The sequence below is a fragment of the Protopterus annectens genome, chromosome 2.part0 (assembly GCF_019279795.1).
Source record: "Protopterus annectens isolate FY-2018-M chromosome 2.part0, PAN1.0, whole genome shotgun sequence".
NCBI lineage: Eukaryota > Metazoa > Chordata > Ceratodontiformes > Protopteridae > Protopterus > Protopterus annectens.
Genome location: NC_056728.1, coordinates 1,678,373,656 through 1,678,401,106, shown reverse-complemented (window position 1 = coordinate 1,678,401,106; position 27,451 = coordinate 1,678,373,656). Strand labels below are relative to the sequence as shown.

Here is a 27,451-nt window from a genome sequence, read left to right as displayed (position 1 = left end):
GGTGCAGAATTCCCAACAATAAAGGCATGTTGATCAGTCAATAGTCCCAGCTGGATGGGAGACTATCTAAAGTGATTTTACCTGAAATTGTGAGTAATAGGGGATATGGTTAGGCTTCAGAAAGGACTGCTTCATAAAAATGGTATACATAAATATGCAGTATAGAAAATGAACCTATTAATATAGATGTTTTAGAAAAAGTGGTCTTGGTTCTGAGGTCAGATATTTATAGTTTTGCGAGGAGTAAACTACATGGGCAAAATGGGAGACATAGAAACTGACCCATAAATATTTATATATTTAGTAAGTCACAGACTAGTAGGAAGTTTAGTTAAGACTTGTCAGTAGTCTGTCTTTTGCAGCTGTTCCATAAGGTAACTCTCTCTGATATTAGTTCTGGACATAATGCTTCTAGGTACAAGTTATGTTCTCTTTAACTTTCTTACTGAATCCCATGGAAAGTATGGATTATCACTTGTGAAAAAGTTCCATGGATCCTGAAATATGTTGTGTAAATTGCTTCTTGTTTCAACTCATAAACTGCTTATGTTATTCATGTGTCTGTGCAACATTCAGTGCATTTGCATTTATGAAGTACATAAATTGTTTTACTTCTACTTGAAGTAACCATTTGTTTTCGCCATACTCTCATTTTCTAGTTTAATTTTTGTTTTGATTTCAGTCAAACAGTGTTGAAGACCATCATGCAGTGATTGAGTTTAATGAACTGGAAAACTGTTTCATTCTTCAAGACTTGAACTCTGTACATGGCACCTTTGTCAATGACTGCAGAATTCAGAATGCAGCTGTCAGGCTGGCTGCAGGGGATTTGCTTCGCTTTGGGACAGGAGGAGCTTTCTATGAATTTGTGGTGGACTGTTCACCTCAGGTAGATATTTTGCACCTTCATATGTTGTTATTTGTCAATATTTGCTTACAACATACACATATGTACATGTTACAGTGAAGTATATTACTTATGTAGTGGGTCTTCCTACCGATGCTGCTGGTCTGTGCAGTTTGTGCTCATTATCATGCAGTGATGCTGCTTGTTGATGTGAAGGGTGCACTTACCTATTGATGCTGATGGTATCACCTTCAGAAAAAAAAGAAACTTGGATGTAAAGGCCAGTTGTATAAGTGGGTTTATATCATAACATCGAAGTAGTAAAACATTGAATGTTATAATATCGAACCCAAACAGCGAATGCTGAAAATAGTGAAGCTGCAGAACATCGACTTCTTTCCTAGGGAAAGAATTTGGTGTTTTGTTTCTGCCTCTTCGCTATTTTCTCCACTGTGGTGCAAAGGTTACGGACCGGGTTAAGGTAAGTGTGCGAACAGACCGGGTTAAGGTGAGTGTAGGAATGGGATAGTTAGGGACCTTAGGGTTAGGGAGCGGGTAAGGTGAGTGTGTGATAGTTAGGGGCCTTAGGGTTAGGGAGCGGGTAAGGTGAGTGTGCGATAGTTAGGGACCTTAGGGTTAGGGAGCGGGTAAGGTGAGTGTGCGATAGTTACAGACCTTAGGGTTAGGGAGCGGGTAAGGTGAGTGTGCGATAGTTACAGACCTTAGGGTTAGGGTTTGGGTTAAGGTAAGTGGATAGATAGTAGTGTATGTATGGTTTAATGTAGGGTTAGAAGTAGGATTTTAAGTGTATATGTGTGGATTACTTTTTTTGGTGCGCTTGTGTTGTGTGTGTGTGTTTCTCAGAACAGCAAATTTATTCACTGGGAAAAAATTCATTGTTCTGAGTTTCAATTATATCACATTTTGAAATTCCAAGTTTGAGCTTATGGTGTTCAATATTTTGGCATTTCGATTATGTGATATAAACCCATATAAGCAGTGATACCATCAGCATCAATAGGTAAGTGCAGATGGTATCACCTTCAGAAAAAAAAGAAACTTGGATGTAAACGCCAGTTGTATAAGCAGTGATGCCACAGGGCATATGGTTAGCTTGTCACGTGCCTTAAATGATGAAATTTACTCAGTCCATGTGTTTCCTATTACATGTTGTTATGAGTCATTTCTACTGTACAACTGGAGATCAATATTTACAAAGTGACTGTATGAAATGTATGCCTTCACTTTGCATCTTTGTATTAGCTGTCCCCATTGTTTTAGCATGGAGAAGTTTAGAGAGAGGGGAAAGTGTATGTGAATAGTTTAGTTAAATAAGCAAATGAAAGATCTCATTACTGTAAGATAATTTTAATGTTGTTGTGTCTTTCGGCTTTTCCTGGTTAAGGGTCACCAAAGCGGAACTCCGGTCCGCTAATGATTGGTAGTTGATTTTTACGTGCCGAGTTACCAGCCCTGACGCACAACCTTCCACGAAGGTACACCCATTCACGCATGTCTCCACGCAGAAGACGCTCTAGCTGAGAATTGAACTGGACAGCGTCTTACTGTGAGGCGACAACACTACCGCAGCACCACCACCGCGGGTACTGTAAGATAATTTTAATCTGTGTATTTTTCTTTCAGTCCTCCATATTTAGCTTTCTGTTAATGAAGGGTGTTTACTGTCTGGAATGTAAAGACTTTTTTGCAGTGGCGATAATCAGCTTTACCTATGTTAATTTCTGCTAACCTGATAGCACAAAGTCAAAGTGCCTGCAGTAAAACCTTATTAGAGCAGTCTGTTCAGTACACATAGCAGTTCTTTTAACAACAGTAACTATTTCAGCTAAGAAGGTCATAGTAGCTCACTGAGACTTTGGTATAATAACTTGGCCAGTACACCTAGGGTATCTCTTGGCCTTAGCAGTTATTTAATCTAACAAGGTCACAGCAACTAAGATGGGACGGTACACTAGGACTTTAATGTAATAGACTTTTCATAACACTCAGTAGGCGTCATAGCACCAGCAACTATTTTGTCTTAGAAGTTGAGAGCAGCTCACTTGGAAGCCTGCACTGCACTCTTGGTGTAGGAGTCTGTCCAGTACACTTGGAAAATCTTTAGCTCCTGCAATAACCTCAGTTAAGAAGGTCACAGTAACTCATTTGGGATTGTTTGCCATGACCATGATTTAAAGTCTTTCTGTACATCCCCAAAACCCACTCAGGGAGCTTATTCTACCCATCACTCACCTTTTCCATGATAAAATATTTCATTATATTGGTATGAAATGTGGGCTTTTGGTTTGCAAACCATGACTATCTTTGCCACCCAGATACGCATGTCATCATCCCCTTTTGACATATCATGTCCCCATTTATATTCTTCTTTGAAGTGAAAACATGCTGACAGCCTCCATCTTTTACTCAAATTTTATAGTTTCTAGTGTAACCCTTCTTTGTACTTGTCAGTCAGCTTAATATCGGCACTTTCTCCATTAAACCTCCAAAACTGTACACAGGACTCAACTAACTCAAGAGCCAGCCTAATCAATGTCACTTAAAATGTCAGCAGCACTTCTCTGTCCCTAAAATTAAAATCCTTCTAAAGGCACCTTACACATTTTACTTATCTTCATCACAGCTCTCTATTACTGCTGCTGAAAGTTCCTAAGCTTGACAACAACATCCCTAGGTGCTTGTCTACATCAGTGACAGATTTTAAAACTTCACTGAAGTTATTAGCTAAAACTCAAAAAAGCTGCTGTCAAGACTAGGGCATTGTCAGTAATGGAGTCGTGTATTTTTCCCCAGCAATTAATGTACAGTTTATATGTTATCTGATCATTTCATCCTAAAACTTCTTTTATATGTGGTTTTCTACAACATTCTGCCAGAATTTGTAAGAACAGCTATAAAGGTGCTAGCATGCTTTATTATATGCCAAGATGCTTTTGAAATTTTTATTTTTTTTTTGTACATCAGATGCATTTATTTTGGGGCAGTTGTTGATTTATTAACTTACAGTTTTGTTGACAGGGTTAGTCTCACTAGGCCAATGACCTTGTTTCAGAAAAGACATGAAGTTCATAGGTTCATAGGTGTGTACTAGGCTAATGGCCCTGGAGCCTTTACAAGCCTAGCCCATAGAAGTGCTCTGGCATCATGCCACTCCACATTAGTTCCCAGTGCCTTTATCAAGTAGAGCCACTGGAGTGATCCCCAGGGTGAACTTTCTAATCTGATGTTGTTAATCTTAGTTCATTCCTTACAGATGGGTTATTGGTTCCATCCTCGGAACCAAGCCGGCCGATATCAAGCTCGCGTCAGCTAAAAACTCTCAAGCCAAAGTCCTACCCAGAATGCTCTGCTCCCTGTAACCTCAGATATCGTTTGCCACATTGCTGAACAGCCGTCTCAAGCCACTCTCTCAGCTAAGTGCCTAATTTCTTGACAGTTTATATATTGTTATAACTCTAAATATTTTCTCAAAAGTTTATTCTAATTCTCTCTTTAGTCTTTTCCCTTTATTACCCTCTTTTCTTACCTTGTGGTAATTCTCCATTACCATCATTGGTAATCCTTCCTTTTCTCTTTTTACCCTTTTCTTGGGTAGCCGTTATTCTTTTTGCTACTGTGCTTCTTCTCCACACCAGCTATGTGGGATAAGACAAGTTCTGTTGGTTTCAAGCAGTGCAAAGATTGCGGCTATAAGTTACTGCTTTCCAGTGGCCATGACTTATGTGTCTACTGTCTTAATGTCTCCCACTTGACTGTAGATCCTCCATGTGGGATTTGTAAAAACTTCTCTACCAGGACTCTCAATGAGAGGAAGAATAAGTTAATTTTGAAAGGTCTCCTCAAGTCTCCTTTCTCTGAGGCTATTTCTGGGTCGGAGGGCTCACCCCCTCCTGTTAAACCTTGCAGGAGGCGTTCTTCCTCTTCTTCATCAAAGTCACTCCCTTCTTCTCCCTCTGGAGATCGTAGGGAGTTGACTCACAAGAAGGTGAAATTGATTGCTACTCTGGCGCTGCCACCTGTGACCCTGTCAGCTCCAGGCTCGGCTCCGCCCCAAATGATCCTGACTTCAACTATGTCTCCTTTATCAATATCGGCACCAGAGTTCCTGGTGCAGACAACTATGGTTTCAACAGTTCTGTCGCAACCTCTAATGGCACTGTCAGTACAGGTTCAGTCCCCTTCGGCACCATTGGTACAATCACCTTTGGCTCCAAGTATGACTCTTCTGTACTCCACAGTGCAGACTTTTTTTGGCACCATGTTCTTCAGTGCAGTCTTTCTCTGCACCATCCTTATTGCCAGTGCAGACACTTTCCACTATGGCACTGTACCCTTTGGGGCAGACCTTTTCCTTTATGGTGCAGACGCCTTCAGCTACTATGACGCTGACATCTTTGGCACAGACCTTTTTCATACCATTTTCTTTGGTGCAGGCTTCCTTGGTTCTGAGCTCTGCACCTATTGAATTAGCAAGGACTAAATATTCCCCTTCACTGGATCCTTTTGCAAGCAGTCAGTATAGTCCTTTCCTAGAAAGGCCAGAATTGCCATCAGCCTTCTCCATGAGGTCAACCAAGAGTCTTTCTGAGCAGGATGTGTTGTGGCTTGTTGACCAGTTTCTTGTGGCCAGAGGTCCCTCTCAACCATTGAAGTCCACGTTCCCTCATTTAGGTGATCGAATTTTGCCTCAAACCCCAACGTATACTTCTCCTTGGACTTCCACTCAAGTCTCGAAGCCTATTACTCCAACAGCAGCTTCCCTTCCTCCGACTCCAATAGTGGATCTCAGTTTGGAACCAAAGTCATCCTTGTGGCCTTCAGTGCACTGGGCATCAGGCTCTTCTCAGGCCAGTGGCTGTGCTGTTGGGGAGGTGATTCCTGGCTCCACGCTGATTTTTCTATGGCACCTTCCAGGGATGCTCTCTCTCTTACGGTTCACGGTCCTCTTGAGACTCCTGGTCTGGGGGCGAGCTCGTCGGGGCGGGGTGTGACCCCAATTCCGAGGTTGTCATGCTTGGTTCCTGGCTCCCATCCATCCTTGGGCAGGCCAGCCTTCCAGGCCATGGAGAGGGCACTTGCTTCCACTGGCAAGGCTCATTTGTCAGAGTCCTCTCCCCCCTCTGTGCCACAACTGCCACAGGCTTCACCTTCTGGACACCGGGCACAAGAGCCTCAGGTCTCTCCTCCTCAGGAGACCCCTCTTTGCAGTCTTCCCCAGAAGCTCCCACTGAGGAAGCACCCCACAAAGCTTTGTGTAAGAGGAAAAACATGGACTCCCCTGAGGAGTCATTGACTGAAGATATGGATTTTGATGATGGGGAAGGGTCCCTGCAGTCACCCTCTGATGTGAGGCATCCTTTGGTGACATCCTTGAGATCCTTAGACAGAGGGGTGACTGGAAGCCCTCTAATCCTTCCTCTGAGGAATCTGTATTCCTGCAGGCTTTTCGTGCCCAGCCCCCTACCTCCTGGCTCACCCCACCTGCCGATGAGCCCATCCAGCTCATCATGCAGTATGCATGGAAGTCTACTGATACCATGAATACCATGGAAGCGATACCTAAGAGGCCAGATAAAATATCACCCCCCGCTGAGCACCCCCACTGGTCATGTGGTCTTCCAGTAGATGCTATGTTGGTGGCAGCTGCTACTAAGAATTGACAGATTAGGGAAGCATGTGTTTGCTTCATCGACCTTTGCCTTAAGGTCTTTGAATTATTTGGCACATTTTACCAGGCTTCACTGAAATCTTATCAACCAGCTCTCAGAAACCTTGTCAGGAGCTGTTTCTGATGAAGTCCATGATAATGTAGCTTCTCAGATAGCCACCCTAGAGTCCATTTCCAACTCTTTCATGTGTCTTATTTCTTACGCAATGGAAGGGGTGGCTAGAGCAGCAGACACAGGTATAGTCACCAAATGACATGCTTGGATGTGCCTTTGTGACTTTGCGGACTCCTTTAAGGCTTCCTTCATGAATGCCCCCATAAAGGCCACTTCTTTGTTTGTCCGTAAAGTCAAGGATATGCTGGCATGGTGCGAACAAGATGGAAAGACCTTGTCTGCCGTTGGTGTCAGACACTCCACTCCTCAGCGATTCTACTCCAGAAATCAGAGGAGCAGAAAGATCTGGCACAAGAAATCACAGTTTTTTTTCCGAATGCATGTGCCGAGTTTTACCCTAGAGGCAGAGGGGGAAACTCCAATGGAAGACAGCCCTTTTGGGGTAGAGGAGGTCTGCGAAACCGGGGTTCCAGAGATTCTTTCTCTGGCCAACCCTATCAAGTGCTCTTGAAGCGTTGCCTTACTGCTCACCTCTGGAAGTGGCCAGGGGTCATTTCTCCTTGTACCCCGCTGCCTGGCAAAAGATAACAACCGACTCTTGGGTACAACAGATTATATCCAGAGGCTATCACATCCCCTTCCATCTTTGACCAGTCTCATCAAGAGTGTTACCCGATGTTCCACCCAGTCAAAGGGAAACAGCAGGACACAAAATCAAAAAGCTGCTACAAAAATGACGGTCCCCCCAGACCAGATAGGTTCCGGATTTTACTCAAGGATCTTTTTAGTGCCAAAAGAGACAGGAGACAGGGGACTGGAGACTAATTCTGGATCTCAGTACACTAAACAAATTTGTAAAAACAGATAAATTCTGGAGGGTCACGTTTCAGTCTATCCTTCCTCTTCTGGAAAAAGACGATTGGATGTGCTCTGTAGATCTTCAAGATGCGTATCACCACATAAAAATGGAAAAATGCTGAAGAAGATACCTCCTCTTCCGTATAGGAGCCAGTCACTACCAGTTTGGAGCCCTGCCCTTTGGTCTCTCTACAGCTCCCAGAGTGTTCACAAAATGCATGGCAGTGGTTATCGATCACTTCTGACTTCAAGGATTCCAGGTGTTTCCATATCTAGATGACTGGCTCCTTACCACCCCCATCAAGCATCTACTGGAAAAAGCCCTGCAATATACCCTCTTAACAGCTCAAAACCTGAGAATCACTATAAACTGGGAGAAATCCAACACAACCCCAACTCAGTCTTTGGAATTTATAGGGGGTGCTGTTGGACATGAGAAATTGCACATCATCCCTTCCAGAACACAGACTTCAGAGAATAAGACAACAAGTTCAGCCGCTGCTCTGTCACCACAAATCCCCAGCTCGATCTGTACTTCAGCTATTGGGGTTAATGGCAGCTTCAATTACCATTATTCCTCTAGCCAGATTCCACATGAGACTTCTTCAATGGCTACTTCCCACTCAGTGGTATCCTCTACAACATCCTTTGTCTTTTCAAATAAGTGTAACTCAGAGATGCAAGCAAGATTTACTCTGGTGGACGTCTCGAAATCCCCAACAATAGTCTCGCCCTTTCAACCCCCATCAACCGATAGCCACAGTGACCACAGACACCTTCCTGATGGGGTGGGGGGGCTATGTCAGAGAAACTCGGTCCGAGGCACCTGGTCAGAGACAGAGGCCCTATTGCATATCAATGTCCTGGAACTGAGGGCGGTGCTTCTAGCATTGCAAGCATTTCACTCCATCCTTCCATCAGGGACTATTGCGATCCAGTCAGACAACATGTCAGTGGTCTTGTACATCAACAAACAAGGGGGCACCTGATCTTACCCGTTATGCCGAGAGGCTTTGAGAATATGACAATGGGCGATAGCTCACAACTGCTTTCTGATTGCAACGCATATTCCCAGGAGCTCCAACGTGATAGTGGACAAACTGAGCAGGTGCATTCTACAGCCTCATGAGTGGTCCCTCAATCCTCTGATAGCAGCAAAAATCTTCAACCACTGGGGCCAGCCTTGCTGTGACCTATTTGTCTCCTCAACCAATTACAAGTACAGCAACTACTTTGCCCTGATCCCCCCTCAGGGACAGTCACCAAGGGACGCTCTAGTCCATGCTTTGCCCTCGGGGTTTTCTTTATGTCTGTCCTCCTCTCCCCCTCATCTTCCAATTTCTAAAGAAAACATGACAGTTGAAGAGCAAAGTGATCCTCATTGGTCCATATTGGCCTCAATAAGTCTGGTTTCCCTTCCTCTGGCCTCACCTGCTAGATCAACCGTGGATCCTCAATCCATCCCCAAAATTGATCTCCCATCCGCAGGGTCTGATTCACCCCAATCTAACAACCCTGAAACTGACAGCTTGGTTTCTCCACTTCCTATGATTGCCAGGCATGAAAACCTTTCTTCCCCTGTGTACAATATTCTTATTGCATCTCATAAATCATCCACCAGACTAATCTATCTTAACAAATGGAAGAGGTTATTTCTATGGGCAGCTGATAAGCAATTAGACCCCTTGTCAGCCCCGGTCTTAGTTGTATTGGATTACTCATCACATCTTTTCCACTCTGGGGTGTCTGCCTCTACTATCCATGTACATTTAGCTGCCATCTCAAATTTTCTTATTGGTTTTCAAGATTCTTCACTTATGTCACACATACTCTGTAAGACTTTCTTGAAAGGGGTTATCCACCTAAAACCTCCCTTTAGAGAACCCGTACAACCTTGGGATTTGGCTTTGGTTCTGCAAGCTTTAACAGCTCCACCCTTTGAACCTGCATCTTCTTCTGATGCAAGATATCTTTCTTGGAAAACTTTGTTTCTGGTTGCAATCACATCGGCCAGGCGATTGTCAGAACTTCAGGCCTTATGCATCAAACCTCCCTATCTTATCTTCCATAAGGACAGGGTATCACTGACAACAAATTCTACCTTTTTATCAAAAGTGGTGTCAGAGTGATTTATCAACCAGTCTATTGATCTTCCAGTGTTCTTTCCTAACCATTCTAACAATGGAAAGTATTGCCTGGACTCCTTGGATGTTCATAGGCAAATATGATTTTTATCTGGACAGAACAAAATCTATCCGTAAATCAGACCAACTATTTCTGGCTTTTTCAGGACCCATCCTGTATCAAAAGTTACATTGGCTTCATGGTTGAGAAATTGTATCACCTTTATCTGCAACAAAAACAATCTCACCTTGCCTCATAGAGTCAAAGCACATTCTACAAGATCTATGGCAACTTCAACAGCTTTCCATGCTAAGGCTTTCCTCAATGATATTTGCTCAACTACAACTTGGGCCAAACCTCATACCTTTATTTTTCATTACAAATTGGACTTGGCCTCCAGAGGTAGAGCTTCCTTTGGTTCCATGGTGCTCAGGAATGTCATTCTATGAGGGCCACCCAGGAATACAGGTAGCTGGGGACTTTGTCCAATCAGTAAGGAATTACCAAAGATTAACAACATCAGATAAAGAAGTTATGTCTTACCATAATGTTCCATCTGTGTTGTTGATCTTCATTCATTCATTACTTCCTACCCTCCTTCCCTCTTCCGGAGGTTCTTGGTTGATCTCATGTACTCCTTTCTTGTAGGTCTGTTATGACTAGAGGTAGCCTCTACTTTTATCTATCAACTTGCAAACTTGATCTGAGGTAACAGGGAGCAGAGCATTCTGGGTAGGACCTTGGCTCGAGAGTTTTTGGCTGACATGAGCTTGATATTGGCTGGCTCAGTTCCAAGGACGGAACCGATAACCCATTAGTAATGAATGAACAAAGGTCAACAACACAGATGGAACATTATGGTAAGACATAACTTTTTTTTTCCTATCCACTCATCAAAATTTCTCTTGAAGAGGGCCAATGAGGTACTCTGCTTGACATGTATGAGAAGTCTATTCCAGAGCATGGGCAATCTCTGGGTTATAAACCTGTCCCTCCAGCATGTTCTGTTGATTGTGGTGATGAGGTTGAGGTCTCTGGCGCGTGTGGTGGGGAGGGATTGGGATTTGTTTACATGTAGCATTTCTAACAGAGCTGGATCAGACATGGCTTTGTAAGTCAAGCAGAGATCGCCTCTTAGTAGACAATATGAGATAGAAAATAGCTAGAGTTTAGTCAGTCCATGTAGGACATGTGCTTAAGGCCTAGGATCCTCTTTGTGAAGTACTTTTGTGGCCTTTTCAGCTGTTGCATGTGTCTAGTGAGGTACATGCCAAATGGGGCATTATAATCGATGATTGGCCTAATGAGGGAAGAGTAGAGAGAGATGATGACCTCTTTCTTCCTGGATGCAAAACCCCTGGTAATGAGATGTGCCACATAGAAGGACTTTCTGACCACAGTGGAAATGAGGTGGTCGAAGGAGAGGTTGCTGTCAACTTGTGTCCCCAGATCTCTTATAATGCCTTCAGTGTTCACTGGGCTCCCATCAATGTTGTAATTTGTGGGAACTGAGTTTTTCCCAAAGAGGATGATGATGCATTTTTGGCATTAAGCTTAAGGCCCTGGTTTTGACACCAGTCATTGTTCTCAGTGAGGCCTTTCTGCATGATGTCTGCATCACTTGGGGAGTTAATAATGGCTCCCAGCTTGGAGTCATCTGTGAACTTGGTCAGCCAGAGTCCCTCCGTGTTGGCCTGGACTTCTGAGAAGTAGATGCCAAACAAGAGAGGACCCAGGACCGATCCCTGTGGGACAAAATAAAGTGCCTGTCTTGTTACTTGAACCGTGAACACCTGCATGCAAAGCCAGGACTCTAACCACTGTGCTATCTCATCATTTATGAAGTGGTTTATGAAGTGGTATTCATAGTGACAAGGGGAAATCTGGCCAGTGTATTGTGGAATTCTGCTACTCTTTCTAATAAGTGCCATGTGATTTTTTTTCTTTTTTTTTCATCCACCTGAGCTACCACCAGCTCAGGCAGATGGGGTGTCATTTTAATGCCTCATCTGCACCTGAAGAGAAATATCTTCCTGTTACACAATCAAAGTTCCTAGTTTCCTAAAACATTAACATATAAAAATTAAAAACATGTACTGTTTAAAATAAATTGGAGCAGTTTGCAAAGAAAAAAACATAAAAAGTTGTGAGATGTATAATACAATGAAGAAGAAGCTCTTAAATGATTTAAGTCATTGAAAGTAATCCAAACATTATGAATTTGTATGCTTAGCAAAAATATTTAACTTTTCCATTTGGCAGTCACCATACAATTGATCATTAATGTAGGCTGTGAGCTTGTCTGGTTCTGAATTATTTTGTAAGTCTTTTAGAAACAGATTTTAATTTTTCATATTCATTTATCTGACCATTTTTCACAAATACAAAAATGCATATGTGATGTCCATATTCTAGAGCACAGTAGATCAGTTTCAAAAAACTTTGGTGTGAAGTAACATGCCTAAATGAGAGTGTTACTCCACGCTTAATTTCAAAAGAATAGGCATCACCAGTATCCACTCAACATATGCTAATGTAGACTGGCAGAGCCCTACACCTGATCACAAAAGGGAAATTGAGTTTGCCATGCGGATTTAAATCAGCACCTGCCCAATATGCTAGGCTAAATCAATAGCAAGCCCCAATACAATATAAGGGCTTCTCATCAAGGTTATAGTTCCACCTGTATGTGGAGGTGGGTATGGTAGACAGTATCAGGTGAAAAGCTTTACTGCATGCAGTATCTAATTACATGTACAGATGGAGCTGTACTGCAGGGTATTGGGAGTCTAGGGGGGGGTGCCTGCCTAGGATTGCATGTGTATAGTAGTGGGTTAGTGTGAGCTGTCCCCTGAGCTTTTTGAGGGATGGTTCAAAAAAACATGCATTCCCTGGTGGGCTAGTGTACTTCCATCCATGTCTTACTTCATGGATGTGGTGGATGCAGGCATGACAGGTGTATCGACCATCATGCCTGCATTTGCTAGTTTGCCTTACAGATAGAGCTGCTCTGATTGAAAACTTTAGCCAAACACAGCCTTGGCACTTATGCTCGAACAAGGTAATGTGTTCATTGACATCAAATATTTCTGTATCACTTTATTTGGTATATGTATAGTGGATCCTCATTCAGTTCAATACCTTGGCATTGCAAGATATTAAATTGGGTTGATCCTGCCCCATATGATGCCATCCTGGGATGTTGATTGGAATGTTACCATTAAGAATAGCAAGGGTGGGATGATGGATGCTGAGGGCCCTCACTACTGTGTTTCACAATCTAACCCACTATGTCTCATCCACCCTTCTAAGACTGAGAACTGTAAATGAGACAGTGTTTCTGTGTCAAGGTTTTTGCCTCCCAGATCACTTTCCTTCTTACAAGATGAATTGGGATGTTTTGTACATTTAGTATAAGGATTTTTATTGTTGTTAGGTTTTTGAGGACTCACTGACAGACTTGCATGGTTGTGTTCAGCACACATTGACCAAACTAACATTACTACATTTAATTACTTCTTTGTGACATGACATTGGCAGCTTATAACAGGGGCATGTCTGGTGGCCACTAAAATACATTTTTGATGGAGACTGACTCCTGAAATGGGAAATAAAAAAATGTATGTGATGTCACTAAACATAACCTGAATGCAATGCTTTTCATATGTTATTTGTTAACCCAAATTATCCATCTTGAAATAAGAATACTACAGACCTTTTTGCACTTTTTCTCTTTTTGTGTCAAATCATAGATAAGTAAACACTTCAATAGTATGTAGTGCTCCATGTTAAATGTTTGATGTTTACCATTAGAATCACTGCAGTAAACTTGGCTCTATCAGTTATATCTTGCTAAGGATATAACAACTATCCAGCTTTCAAAGCTTCAGGTCACCTTCCACATGCCAAAACCTTTAATTAGCTTGAACGGAGCTGACTAAAAGGACTAGTCTGGGCACCAAGTTCTTCAGAACTTTCATGCTGCAGAGAAGAGTTCTCTATGAGCGTTTGAGGATCGACTGTCAGCTAATGCTATTTCATTGCTGGACAGCTAAGTTCCCTTCTAAAATAAAATGTTAAAGCTATAAAAAAGTATTTTTATTAACTGTCATGTTACTTTTATGTACCTTTAAACATGTGTTCACTTTTTATACTTTTGTGGTAAAAAGCTGTCAAAAGTTGTTGAAAACTAATTTTTAGTGGGAAAATGTGACTTTTTTGCAAATTTTATGCTTTACTGACTATTGCTACTAAGCTTACCCAGGAAACAGGCACCATTTTCATCTTGACCATGGAATAAAGTACTATCCCCTTGGTCAGACTTTCATACAAGCACAAAACGGAAAAGTGAACTAACCTGCCTTTGCTATCATAGCAGGCTAGTAATTTGCCTCAGTCAGTAGTGGGTGACTCTGCTATGACCAGTGATGGTTTCTCAGACCACTGCTCTTTTTCCTGGCATTTCTCTAATATTGTCCATACAGCCACCATGGATCTGGAGGTTAGCCATATCATCTGAGGCTGATAGGGTCTTCTCAGTGTTTGAAGGAGAGCCACTTTTGCCGGTCATGAGAGAAAGGGCAGGGAATGCACCTTTCCTGAACTAGAATTGTTGTGCCCTTCTCTGAGGAAGCCATTGTTGGCAATTCTAAGTCTGTTTGCTCCAGTTTACCTGACAAAAAGAGACAGAAAACTAAACATTTAACTTCTCCTGTGTCAGTTTCTTTGGATAGGAGTAATTTATTGATCTTGACTCAGTGTCTCATACGGGCAGTTGACACATCTTTTAAGGTGGTATCTGGTAAAAGAAAATGTGATTCCACTTTCCCTGAAGAGTTTCAAGCCATTGAGTTTGTAGGGGAATGACTTTCTGATTCTGAGGTTTCTGATTCAGATTCAAAGGAGAGTATGGTATCTGAATCTCCCTGGAAGGGATTCACTTTCTCTGAGATTGTTTCCAGAATGTGCCAGTGTTTTCAGTGGGAGAACACTGATGTTTCTCAGTCCTTCCGAAAATACTACTACACCTGAAATTCCCAGAACCTTCACCAACCCCCCCCCCCCCCATGCTATCAGCACTTGAAAGCTACTCTGCTATAAATTAGGCAAGTTTATAAGGATTTGTGATTAAAGCTCAGAAACACTTTTCAAGTGATTCAGCTGCATCCAGAGACATCCAGGCTAAGATAAGAATATTTTCTTGATTTACTGCACTTGCGCTTGCTTTATAAATTGATTGCTACTGTTTTTTAACATTTATTAAAGCATTTATTTAATTTTGTAAAAAAAATCATCATCATTTCTCTGTTTGTTGGCTTTTCTAGTTATGTTTAATTCCAAATTGCCTTGCAGATGGTCAAATTCGCGAGGGACTTAATTGTTTGACAGTTGTTTTTTTTTGTTTAATCTGCACTTAAAAAAATATTTTCGATGTGCTTTTACATTAAGAAATTCCAGGATCATCCATCTTGTGGTAGAAGGTATTTACCTGGTTTCTCCTGAGTTGGGAAGTACTCTAGGGAACTCAGAGTGTGGTCCATTATTGGCTAGAGGGCATAGGAGTCAGTTTTCAGGCTTTTTTTTATAAATTAGGCAAATTTATGCAGTGCTGTCCATCTCGGAGCAGTGGTTTGCAGTGCCCCTTTTAGAAGCAAATTCCTTGACAGTAAAATTTCCCTACCAAGTTATGATTAGGTCTGAAATCTGTTAAACAATGTAGCATTGTGCATAAATAAGCTTAGAGCATTGAATAGCACTACATAACATCTTAACCTCAACCCCAGAAACTAGTTTGCATATCGTATAAGACTACCATATCTTATCACTATATAATATCTTGCCCTTAACCACAGAAACTACCCTAGGAGACCCTTGTTAAAATTCAGTTCTTAAACCTAAAAAGCCCACCCTATTACAAGATCAGACAACATGGAAGTTCACTTTCCTAATGTCTTTGTGGCCATCTTGGTAGATTTGGGCATCCTAAGGCAATGTAGCAATTGTGTCATGTTCTCAGAGAACCAGTTAATCATTAAAGAAATAATACAATATTTGAGATGTAAATACACAACTTCCTTGGGAGGCAGAACTCTCGCATACAAATGAGGTTGTCAAGAATACTCACACTACAGCTCTCTCACATACTGTTCACCACAAACACACATACAGATTGTTTTGTACTAAGGATGTTAAAAGAAACCTTCCCAAATCTCAAAGAACTCCAAAGCCACTTAATAGCAAGACTGTTCCTCAGCAGTCACTAACAGATACGACAAGAACAACACCAAACATCTCACATAAACCTACACCCAATGGTCCCCCAAAAATCAAAGCCCACAAGGCAAGCATATACTTTGTCTAATACCCTTGTGAAAGAGGACTCCATTGTGCAGCACACAGATGCTCCATTCACCAGGTTAGGAAAGGAGAAGTTAATGGCTAGTTGCCTATCTGAACCCGGGATCCACAATATCATGCACACACACAAAACACTTCACCCCAGGTACTAACATGATTCTATCATAGTCCATATGGGTGTGAATGACCCGAGATGTATCTCACTGGATTATATGAAAAGAGACATAATAGATCTCTTGGAATATTTGTCACAGACTGGTAAAAGCCTTGCATTGAGAAGCATTCTACCTTCATCTAGGATGATGCCACAGTATGAACATAAAATGATTTATTTTAATAATTGGCTTAGTTTCTGGTGTCACTCCAGGGGGATTCAATATCTGTCATACTGGGAAGACATGATCAACAGACTATGCAGCTTTGTGAAGGATGGGCTGCACCTGCCCTCCCTAGGCATTTGGATATTGGCTCATTTTTTTAGCCATTCCCTTAGAGACTTTTTTAGGCAATGCCAAAAAGCCAAAACTACCAACATAGTGAAAATGTCTCCAAGCAATCTTAAAGTGTTACTGTTCAATGGCCGGAACCTTAAAAAAAGTAAATAAAAATAAACTCCACACCCTTGAGGTCCTCCTCACTATGGAGAAGGTAGACACCTGTGCCATGACGGAGACTTGGTTTATAGCCATAGGAAGTACTCAGTAAGTTCAAGGCTACAGTGCCTTCCACATATTTAAACCAACAACAGTACAGACTGGGACCAAAGGCAGATGTGTCTCAATCTACATTAGCAACAAACATACCTCCAAGTTGGTTAAACAGGATGATACCATGGAGCTTATCCAAGTGCAAGTCACAGTAGATAAGGTCCCTTACCATATTATGACTAGCTACAGGTCACCATCTATGGCCCTAGAGTCTCATGACTTTTACCTAAACCTACTAGAGGCATTCATCATGCAAACACCCTACTCGTGGGTGACTTTAACTACCCTTCTATAGACTGGGAAACTTACACTGCCTCAAACTTTCAGGTAGAATGCTTCCTGGACTTTAACACCACCACCTTGGAACAGATAGTAAACTCTCCAGCCAGAGAATCAAACATACTGGATCTGGTTCTCACCAACATGGGAGAGCTTTGCCCCCCCCCCCACCACCACCACCACCATGTCATGTCCTCACTAGTGAGGTCAAATCACAAAGCTGTCTCCTTTGAAGTAAAAGTCAACCTGGAAAACCCAGCTAAACAAGTACCAGTTAGGAACTATTGTAAGGCAAACTGCATGCTGTTAAGTGCCAGTTTGTCAAAAGACAAGGCTCCATCTAACCCAAAGACCACAGCTACCAATGAAGAATTATTCACAGTGTCCCTATACAAACATAAATAGCTGCTTAGTGGCTGCTGTACCAACCAGCACTAAACCAAAAACAAACACTAAACAAAACCCACTGGTGGAATCCAAAAAAAACTCATGGCCAAAATCAGGAAGAGCAAGTCCGTTAAAGACAAGTGCTCTGTTATACAATTAAACAAAAAACTAAGAGGTCTAATTAAGTCCAATAAGGCCAAGTGCAAAGTCAAGATAGCCTCGCAGGCTAAAGACAATCGCAAGTGATTCTTCAGCTATGTCTAGAACCTTAAAGGTAACACACAGCAGTGTGATGAACTGGTGGTGAATGGTACCACCTTCACCAATCAGAGTGATATAGCAACTCTACTGGCTAATAAATTCAGTTGAAACATCCCTCCCAGCTCCCCCCAGCTTCACCAGGTGAATTCCCCTCCAACGTACATCCTCAACTATTAGCAGGGATCCTTTTCTGGCAGTACTTGCTAAAACCAAAGATACCACCTCTATGGGTTTCAGCAACATCCTAAATTGCCTATTGAACAGTCTAAAACATGCCCTGTTGAGACCACTTGAGGCACTCTTCAACTACAGCTTCAAAATAGGTTACATTGCAAGTGAATGCAGGACCACAGCAGTCATTCCCCTCCACAAGGACAGACTGTGAACCGACCCAAGCAACTACAGGCCCATCAGGCTAACAAGTTTAATTTGTAAAGTCATGGAACAAACTATTATGGAAATGATAAACAAGGACACTGGCAATCTACAGGCACTGGACCCATCCCAATTTGGCTTTGTTAAGGGAAGAGCGTCCCTACCTTGTAGACTTCTTTGAGAGGGTCACTAAGGAAAGGAATGAAGGTAAAACAGTGCATAAGTCAGTAACAATACCCCACTCAGCATTGACAAGTCTCTGAGCTCGGTATAAATCCATGCATAACTTGCTGGATTGCTGAGTGGCTCAGACAGGGCCCAAGAAGTCAGGATCAGTAAAACCACCTCCACTAATAGACTGGTTGCCAATGGAGTACCACAGGACTTCATGCTGGGCCCATTTCTGTTTGGCATTTACTTCTCAGAAGTCAAGGCTAATGTTGAATGCCTTTGGCTGACCAAGTTCACGGATAACTATAAACTGGGAGCCATTATAGATCCCTCCCAAGAAACCAACATCTTGCAAGTGGGTATAACACAGACAAATGACTGATGCCAAAGCCAAGGCCTAAGACTCATTGACAAAAAATGCATTATAATGCCCTTTAGGAAACTGGCAACCCAAGGTAATTACACCATTGATAAAACACACCTAAGAGTTGACCCACTACTAAGGGATCTGGGAAAATCTGTAGACAACAATTTGGCCTTTGACCAACATATAGCTAAGACTGTAAGAAAATTATTCTGTGTCACCCACCTTATAAGTAAGGGTATGGCATCCAGGCTGCTATCTGACCATATTCAGTCATGAATACCCTGTTGTACACTGATTGCCTAAAGGCTGTGTCTCTGTATTCAGTCTTCTACAGGCTGCTGAGAGGGGATCTTTGCCTGGCGTACAGGCTTCTTTATACTCAGCTGTGATGGATATGTTGCACATGCACAAAACAAACAGCACCAGAAACACTAGATCTAGGGATATGAATTTTGCTTGTGACATAAACAGAACATGCTGGAGAGACAGATATGTGAGATAAAGGATCCTCTGTGTGGAATAGGCCTCTATCCATGAAAAACAGAGTTCATCCCTGACCCTATTCAAACAAAACCTTGACAACTGGATGGAAAATCAGAAATTTACCCCAGGTCTGGCCCCCATGCCTCTTATGGACAGAGGCCATCAATAAAGAAAAGTATTATCCTAATACCTTTCCCCAAATCCCTTAGTTGCCTCCCTACTGACATATCCTTTGCCCATATAAATGCCCATGATTCCCGGGAACCACATGGGTTTGGGGTGTACAGCTAGGCAGTAGTTAACCTTCTAACAACCTATGAAATTAAGAACCTATGAATGTGTTTGCTACAGTCTATTGTTTGTCTGACAGCCAACCCGTTGCACCTAAGTAAGCAGATAGAATGTAAAAAGTCCTCAGTCTTTCAAATTTTTATGCACTCATCCTAGATCTGACCCAACAACTATAGCTTTAGTTAATCCAGCTACTGCAAGAATTATGTTAATTGTAAACCTTCTTATTCTGCTAAGAATGGTGAAGCTATTGAGAAGTTTGGGAAAAAAGTGCATGTTTCTGTAACTTTGATTTTTAGAGTGCTGAAGAGTTAAGGCCTTATGTTAAGGTTTATTCTAATTATGAAAGTATGAGGACTATTTGGGCTGCATTTCCTCTTGTGAGGAAAACATCTCCTTTGTGTGGTCTAGTTTCTTCTGTTTCTCTGGTCAATACTCATTGTTTGAAGTGTGTTTTTGACCCTGTAGATATTGCTTCCATGACTGTGACCACTGCTACTTTTTAAGGAGGTTTGCCTGGCTGTGTTCTCAGAACCTCCCAAAAGATATCAAAAATTAAATTTTGAATTCTCCTTTGGATATAAATTTTGTTTTTGCACCCTCTACTCCAGAGGTTATTAAAAAGTGGGAGCTGATTTAGGGAATCTCTCAGATTTTTCAGCCTGCCTTCTCTAAGTTTTCCAAGGGATTTTCTACTCCCTTGTCCACTTTTGGCAAGAAACAAAATTGTCTCAGTAGAATGCTGGTAAGCAAATGCTTAAAAAGCAATGGCTGGGAGCCTGAATCTCCATTTATCTCTTTGGTAACAGATCATTTCAGTCAAATGGGCTCTGAAGCTGATACAACTAGGATGCGATGGCAGTGGGAGGAAATTCCTCCTTTCCAGAAGATTCCTTCTCATCCGCCAGACCAAATCCTTCTCTTCCCTCCTGTCCTGAATCATATGCTGTCTCAAGAGGTAATAGAAGCAGTTCCTTTTTCCCAGGCGGAAAAATGATTTTATCCAAGAATGTTTTTAGTGCCAAAGAAAGAAAGAAAATTCCTGAAAACCAGTTCTGGACATTTCTTTCCCAAATCAGTTTGTGATAGTACCCAAATTCATAATGCTTTCACTTTGCAACCTGTTACTCCTTTTCCTCATGTAAGGTTTTAGTAACCTTTTACTTTTAAAATATGCTTATCATCACATTTCTGTTAATTCAGATTTCAGGTGTTTATTAAGGTTTTGTGTGTCTGGATCATATTATTAGTTCTCTGTCTTACCCTTAGGTCTATCCACTACTCCCAGTGTTCACAATGTGTCTTAGTTCTTGTCATACCCCATTGCAGGATACAAGGTATCCACATTTTCCCATATTGTGATAACTTTCTTATCTTTCCTGACATTTTGGAAAAGACTCTGCAATCTCTCACTTGGGTAAGAGATTTCCGACACAGGCTGGGATTCCAAGAGAATATTCAAATGTCTTTTTTGACTCTGTCACATGGGATTATATTTTTGGGTTGCTGCTAGACACCTCAGTACAGACAGATTTTCTTCCACAGGAAATATATATCTGTATTTAGATCTGTTCCAGTGGTTTTCCACTCTGACTTCTGTCACTTCAAGGGAATATCTCAAGATTCTAGGTCTCTCTTGCAAGACTAAACATGAGAAAGATTTGTATCTGAAGTCTCTTACGTCCCAGCACCAGCACCTGTTGTCTTTTCAAATTCCAGTCAGGGATTTGTGAAAAGAGAAATCACTTGGCGGAGACATCAAATGTCCCTGAATCTAGGTCTCCCCTTCAACCTCCAGCTCCAAAGCAGTCAGTCACAACAGATGCCTCTGACTTTGCTTGGGGAGCAGTGTCATGAGAGATGAAAGTGCAAAGTCTCTGGGATAAGAAAGGCAGACAAAAGCACATAAGCATAAAAGAGATGCAAGCTCTTATAATAGCTATCAACTCTTTGAATTATCTGTGGTCGCATGGACCTCTTCATGTTGTTGTAGACAATAACACAGTGATGTGGCACATAAGCATGGAGGAACTATTTCATGTTAAGTTGTCTATCTCGCCTTCATTCTTGCTGGTTGGGCTCGGAGCCTATCCTCGGCTCCGACTCGGCCATCTTCTAAAGCTCGAGAGCTGTTTACTGGCTCGAGGCCTCCCCATATCCCATGATGCCTGGCACTAGATATCCAGATCTCATTTGCCGCTTCTGCTGCGAGGTTGTCTTACTGGCTCAGGTCGTATATTTTGTTATTATTATCTGTTTTTTGAAAAAAACTAGTAGGCTTAGTGTAGTTTGTTAATTGTAGTTTACTATCTTTCTTGGGGTATCTTTGTTTAAGCATATTTCTTTCCTTACCTGTATTCCCCTTCCCTTTAGAAAACTCGCTTTAGTTAGAGAACCCCCCCCCTCTCTTTTCTGAAGTAGCCGTTTAAGTAGAGGCTAACCTATTTCGCCTTTGAAAAAAAATAAATAAATAATTTATAGTTAGTATTTACTTAGTTTAGTCTATTTGTTGTTGTTAGACTATTGTGTGTATCCTTGACTGTTTTTGGGTGTGGTAACTTTGTGTGTGTGTTATAGTTATTATACTCAAATTGTTATAGTTGTGTATTGTGTTTGGTATTCCCTTCTTTAGGTATGTCCAAGGATACCAAGGTGTCCGGATTCAAGAAGTGTGATTCATGCTGTCAGAAGATGTCTCTGACAGATGGTCACACTTCTTGTGTCTATTGTCTTGGCACCGTGCACCTGCAGGACTCTTGTTCGGTTTGTCATGCTTTCAGTCCAAGAGTCCTGCAGGAGCATAGGAAAAAGTTAATCCTACAGGGTTTGTTTAAACCCGAGGAGTCACTGGCTAAGGCTCAGCCCGTGAAGTCCTCCAAGCCACCTAAACCTTCGACTCCCAGTTCGGAGCCGTCGTTAGGTGAAGCTACTACTTCTGCCTCGGTTCTGTCCGGAACCGATGTGCCTGCCTCTCAGTCAGTTCCGACACGCACTTCGAAGCCGGCAGGGAGTCGAAAGAGATCTAGGTCTCCCTCCCTGAAGTTGATATGCTCGGCTCCGAGGTCTCCTCTGTTCCAATCGGAGTGCAGTCATCGGTCCTCCCACTCTTCTCGGTCATCAAGGTTGTCAGATCATGACTTGAAGAGAGTGGTCAGCAGGCTTTTGAAATCACAGGCCCTAGCAAAAATGTTGTCCAACCCCCCTCAACATGGTTTGGCTCCGCCATGTCTGCAGTCATACCTCCTCTGACTCCTCCCTTGAATTCGGAGCTGGAGCTCGTTGGGGTTCGAATCGTGGAACCGTCGGCACCGATACCTTCTCCTTCGGTTCCGTCGTCAGTTCCGATTACTTCCTTGGTACCATCCTTGGAGGGATCTGGGCGCCGAGACTCCGAGGGGGTGAGTGGCATCGGACCCTTGTCCGACCCCGTTCTCCCCCTCGGAGCTTCGGCGCAGGTGAGCTCGGCTCCTACATTGGCTTTGGAGCTGTCCTCCTCGCTGCGGGGAGGGATTCTGGTCTCTTCAGAACTGGAGCCTTCTCAGTATCCGAGCAGGGACGCCTTTGAGGTCATGAGGAGTGTGCTGGCCCCTGAGTCAGCCCCACGATCATCCCCTTCGGCTCCTCCCACTATGGTGCCTGCGCCTGCCTCTGCCCCTCCTCCAGACCCCAAGCGTGGGGAACCAACTCTTCAGGGCACCCCTTTGGGTGTATCTTCCTCTTCCGAGGCCTCCCCTGATCATTCAGAGGAGCCACCTTGCAAGAGGAAATGCAAGAGGAAGCATGTTGACTCCCCTGGGTCTGTCATATCAGATACTGACTTAGAGGATTTGGAAGGGTCCCCGAGGTCCCCCTCTGAAGATTTCTCATTCTCAGACATCCTTGAGATGCTTAGGCATAGGGGGAGCTGGTCTACCCTTAGCCCTTCCGAGGATGAGTTGGTATTCCTGGATGCGTTTGGATCCTGACCTTCCACCTCCTGGGTGTCTCCACTTTTTGACCCACTCATGTCTATGGTGGATTGGAAGGCGTGGTCAGCTCCAGACACAGTGGAACCAACCCCTAGAAGACCTGCAAAATTCATAACTGCACCACAAGTCAAACAGTTTTCGACCAAAGGTGTTCCCATTGATGCCATGGTGGTAGCGATGGTCACAAAGAAGGAGTTGGCTGAAACTTCTTCATCTGTCCATCCCCCTAACAAAGAGTCCAGGACAACGGACAGATATGGGAAGCGGATGTTCTCTTCAGTGACTTTCTCCATGAAGTCTCTGAATTATTTGTGCCACTTTATCCGTCTTCAAAGGGATCTCCTTAAAGAGCTTGGAGATACCCTCCAAGATCCATCAGCTGAGGCGGCCCAGGCTAAGGCAGCCTCCCAGCTGGCGACTCTTAATTCAGTGGTGAACTCCTCCATGAGGCTCATTTCTTATGCAGCAGATGGTGCGAGTAGAGCCACAGGCACAGGCGCCACCCTCAGGAGGCATGCTTGGATGCGGCTTTGTAACTTTGCGGAACCTTTCAGAGCGTCTTTCACCAACACCCCCTTTGATGGTTCCTCTCTTTTTGGATCACAGGTGAAGGACACCCTTACCAGGTGTGAGCAGGAAGACAAGACTCTCTCTGCTGTGGGAGTCCGTTTTTCCACTCCTTCCAGACCATATCCCAAGGGTCAGAAGAGAGGAAAGATGTGGTTCTGGAAATTCCAGGGAGCCTTGCTGGACACACATGGTGAGTTCCCATCCAGGGGCAGAGGAGGGAACAATAACAGACGCCACCCTTGTGGCAGAGGGGGTTCGCAAAACCAGGGCAGCAGAGAATCCTTCTCCGACAAGCCCTTCCAGCATCCCTGAAGTGTTGCCCGGCTGCCCACCTCTGGAGGCAGTCGGTGGAAGATTATCTCTGTACCAAAGAGCCTGGCAAGACATAACACAAGACAAATGGGTACAGTCTGTTATATCCGGAGGCTACAGAATTCCCTTTGTTTGCACTCCCTTGTTGTCAAACAAGTCCCTTCCAGATGTTCCACCCAATCTAAGGGATCAAGCAGTTCAAGAAGTTTCAAAACTGCTAAGAAACAGGGCCATCCAGCAAGTCCCAGCAGACCAGCAAGGATCCGGAATTTACTCAAGGTTCTTTTTGGTACCAAAAAAGACAGGGGACTGGAGACCCATTCTGGATCTCAGCAGACTAAACAGGTCTGTTCAAAGAACGAAGTTTCGGATGGTCATGCTACAATCCATTTTATCCTGTCTGGGTCAGGACAATTGGATGTGCTCCACAGATCTTCAGGATGTGTACTACCACATCAAAATGGACAGGCGCTCCAGAAGATTCCTTCGCTTCCAGCTGGGAGCCAGCCATTATCAGTTCAGAGCTCTGCCCTTTGGTCTCACCACAGCCCCCAGGGTGTTCACCAAATGTATGGCAGTAGTTACCACTCACCTGAGACGACAAGGATTCCAGGTGTTTCCATATCTAGATGTCTGGCTCCTCACTGCTACCACCAGGCATCACCTTCTGCGAGCCAGAGACTACACTATCCAGACTTGCTCCAGACTAGGTATCACAATAAATTTAGAAAAATCTGCATTGACACCCTGTCAGTCTATCACCTTTATAGGCGCAAATTTAAATACAAAAGACAGGTCAGCCAGCCTTCCACCAGACATGGTGTTGGTCATTCGCCGACATGTGCAGGTCTTATTAGGATGCAAGAGAATTCAAGCCAGGTTCGTCCTCCAAACCCTGGGTCTCATGGCAGCAGCGATCATACTCGTCCCTCTGACTCGTTTTCACATGAGGATCCTCCAGTGGCTTCTTTTCACCCAATGGTCCTTCCAGCAGCTTCCCATGTCTCACATGATTATTATTACAGAAGCATGCAAAAAGCACCTTGTGTGGTGGATGGTCTCCACATCAGTGCCCCAGGGCAGACCATTTGTACTTCCTCCTCCAGTTGCTACGGTGACCACGGATGCCTCCCTGATCAGGTGGGGGGGGCATTATCAGGGCAGAACAGTCCAGGGCACCTGGCAACCTCAAGAGTACTATCTGCACATAAACGTCTTGGAGATGAGGGCCATGCTTTTAGCGTTGCAAGCTCTTCAGGACTCTCTTCCTACCGGACTCTCTTCCTACCGGGACCATTGCAATTCAAATGGACAATATGTCAGTCGTGTGGTACATCAACAAGCAGGGCGGAACCAGGTCCTACCACCTATGTCGTGAAGCACTCAGACACTGGCAGTGGGCGATCTCTTCCCAACGGTTTCTGACCGCAACACACATCCCTGGGAGATCCAATGTCATAGCAGACAGGCTGAGCAGAGCAATTCTCATGCCTCACGAGTGGTCTCTGAATCAGGTAGTGATGGACCAAATCTTCCGCAAATGAGGACAACCTTGCTGTGACCTCTTTGCCACCCCCTTCATCAGCAAGTGCAGCAATTCTTCTCTCTCCTTCCACTTCCGGGACATTCCCCCAGAGATACTCTAGTCCACGACTGGCCTCAGGGACTTCTGTATGCATTCTCTCCCTTTCCCCTAATCCCCAAGCTGATACAGAAAGCTACCATATTGGGCTGCAAAATGACCCTCATTGCTCATCTTCTCAAGCAGCCTTGGATTCTGGACCCAGTACCAGACCTTCTGATCCATCAGTCGGGCGGGCTGTACCATTCCCTACAATCTCTCCAGCTCACTGCTTAGTTGCTCCACTTCCAACCTTAGTCAGGCTTCCTGATATCTCTCACTCTGTGCGTGAAATCATTTTGTCATCGCACAAGTCTACCACTAGAAAACCTTACGCTAGTAAGTGGAAATGTTTTTCTTCCTGGGCAGAGAGTAAGAGTATAGACCCCTTTTCAGCCCCTGTACACCACATATTGGAATTTCTTGCTGAACTCTTTCATGCTGGGTCCACTTCCACTACAATTAGAGTTCAGTTAGCTGCAATTTCAAATTTTCACGTTGGCCTGTCGGAAAGTAATATAATGTCTCATAAGCTTTGCAAAGCTTTTCTCAAAGGGACCACTCTACTCAGGCCCACAGTGAGAGATCCTCCACCTCCGTGGGATCTGAATTTGATTCTAGCTTCTCTAATTTTGCCCCCCTTTGAACCTGCAGCTTCTTGTTCTTTGAAGTTTTTATCTTGGAAAACCCTCTTTCCGGTAGCAATTACTTCAGCCAGAAGAGTTTCAGAACTCCAGGCTCTTTGTATCCGTCCTCCGTACCTAGTGTTCCACAATGACAGGGTTACTCTCAGGACTAATCCTTCCTTCCTTCCTAAGGTCTCTTCTGAGAATAACTTGAATCAGTCCATTGACCTTCTTGTGTTTTTTTCCCAGCCACTCCAACAGGGTGGAATATAAGTTGCATCAGTTAGATGTTCACAGGCAACTGCACTTTTATTTGCATAGGACTAAGGACATCAGAAAATCGGACCAGCTTTTCCTTTCTTATGCTGTGGGTAAACAAGGTCTACCAGTCTCAAAAGTAACCTTATCCAGGTGGTTGACTTCTATCATCACATTTATCTATCAGCTAAGGAATAAAGAATTGCCTGTTAAACCAAAAGGTCACTCCACCAGAGCTTTAGCCTCTTCTGTGGCTTTTCAGGCTAGGTTGCCCATGGAATCTATTTGTGCAGCGGTCACGTGGGCCAACCCTCATACTTTCATTTCGCATTATAAGTTGGACATGGTTTCCAGGGGCAGAGCTGATTTTGGTTCCATTGTTCTGAAGAGTTTGTTCCAATGAGCCACCCAGGATTTTAGGTGCTAGGGATGCTGTCCCAACCAGCAAGAATGAAGGCGAGATAGACAACTTAACATAAAGAAGTTATATACCTACCATAACATGCTAGTTGTCTTCTCTCACCTTCTTTCTTGCATCCCACCCTCCATCCCCCTATCCTAGTAGACCAAGAAGAGTTCTGTATGGTTTTTCAATGGCTGAGTCTTCTCTGGCTATCCCTCTCTACCTGGTAGTCTCTATGTTAGGGTTTATGTATTATAGGATAGGATTCTTTCCTTTTTATGTCTGTAGTTAGACTTACCAAACGAGATCTGGGTATCTAGCGCCAGGCATCATGGGATATGGGGAGGCCTTGAGCCAGTAAACAGCTCTCGAGCTTTAGAAA

The 27,451-nt window shown here is 43.4% G+C and overlaps 1 protein-coding gene across 1 annotated transcript in view; it reads left to right on the top strand.

Annotated features, from left to right (window-relative positions):
* Positions 1-676: 676 nt before the first annotated feature.
* The window catches only part of FHAD1 (forkhead associated phosphopeptide binding domain 1), a gene marked incomplete at its 5' end in the record, with an annotated part of 2,130,934 nt that continues 2,104,159 nt past the window's right edge, over positions 677-27,451 (top strand). Inside the window, one exon of the mRNA XM_044060429.1 lies at positions 677-889. Within this exon, the coding sequence (XP_043916364.1) occupies positions 677-889 (213 nt within the window). The remainder of the gene's footprint in view (positions 890-27,451) is intronic.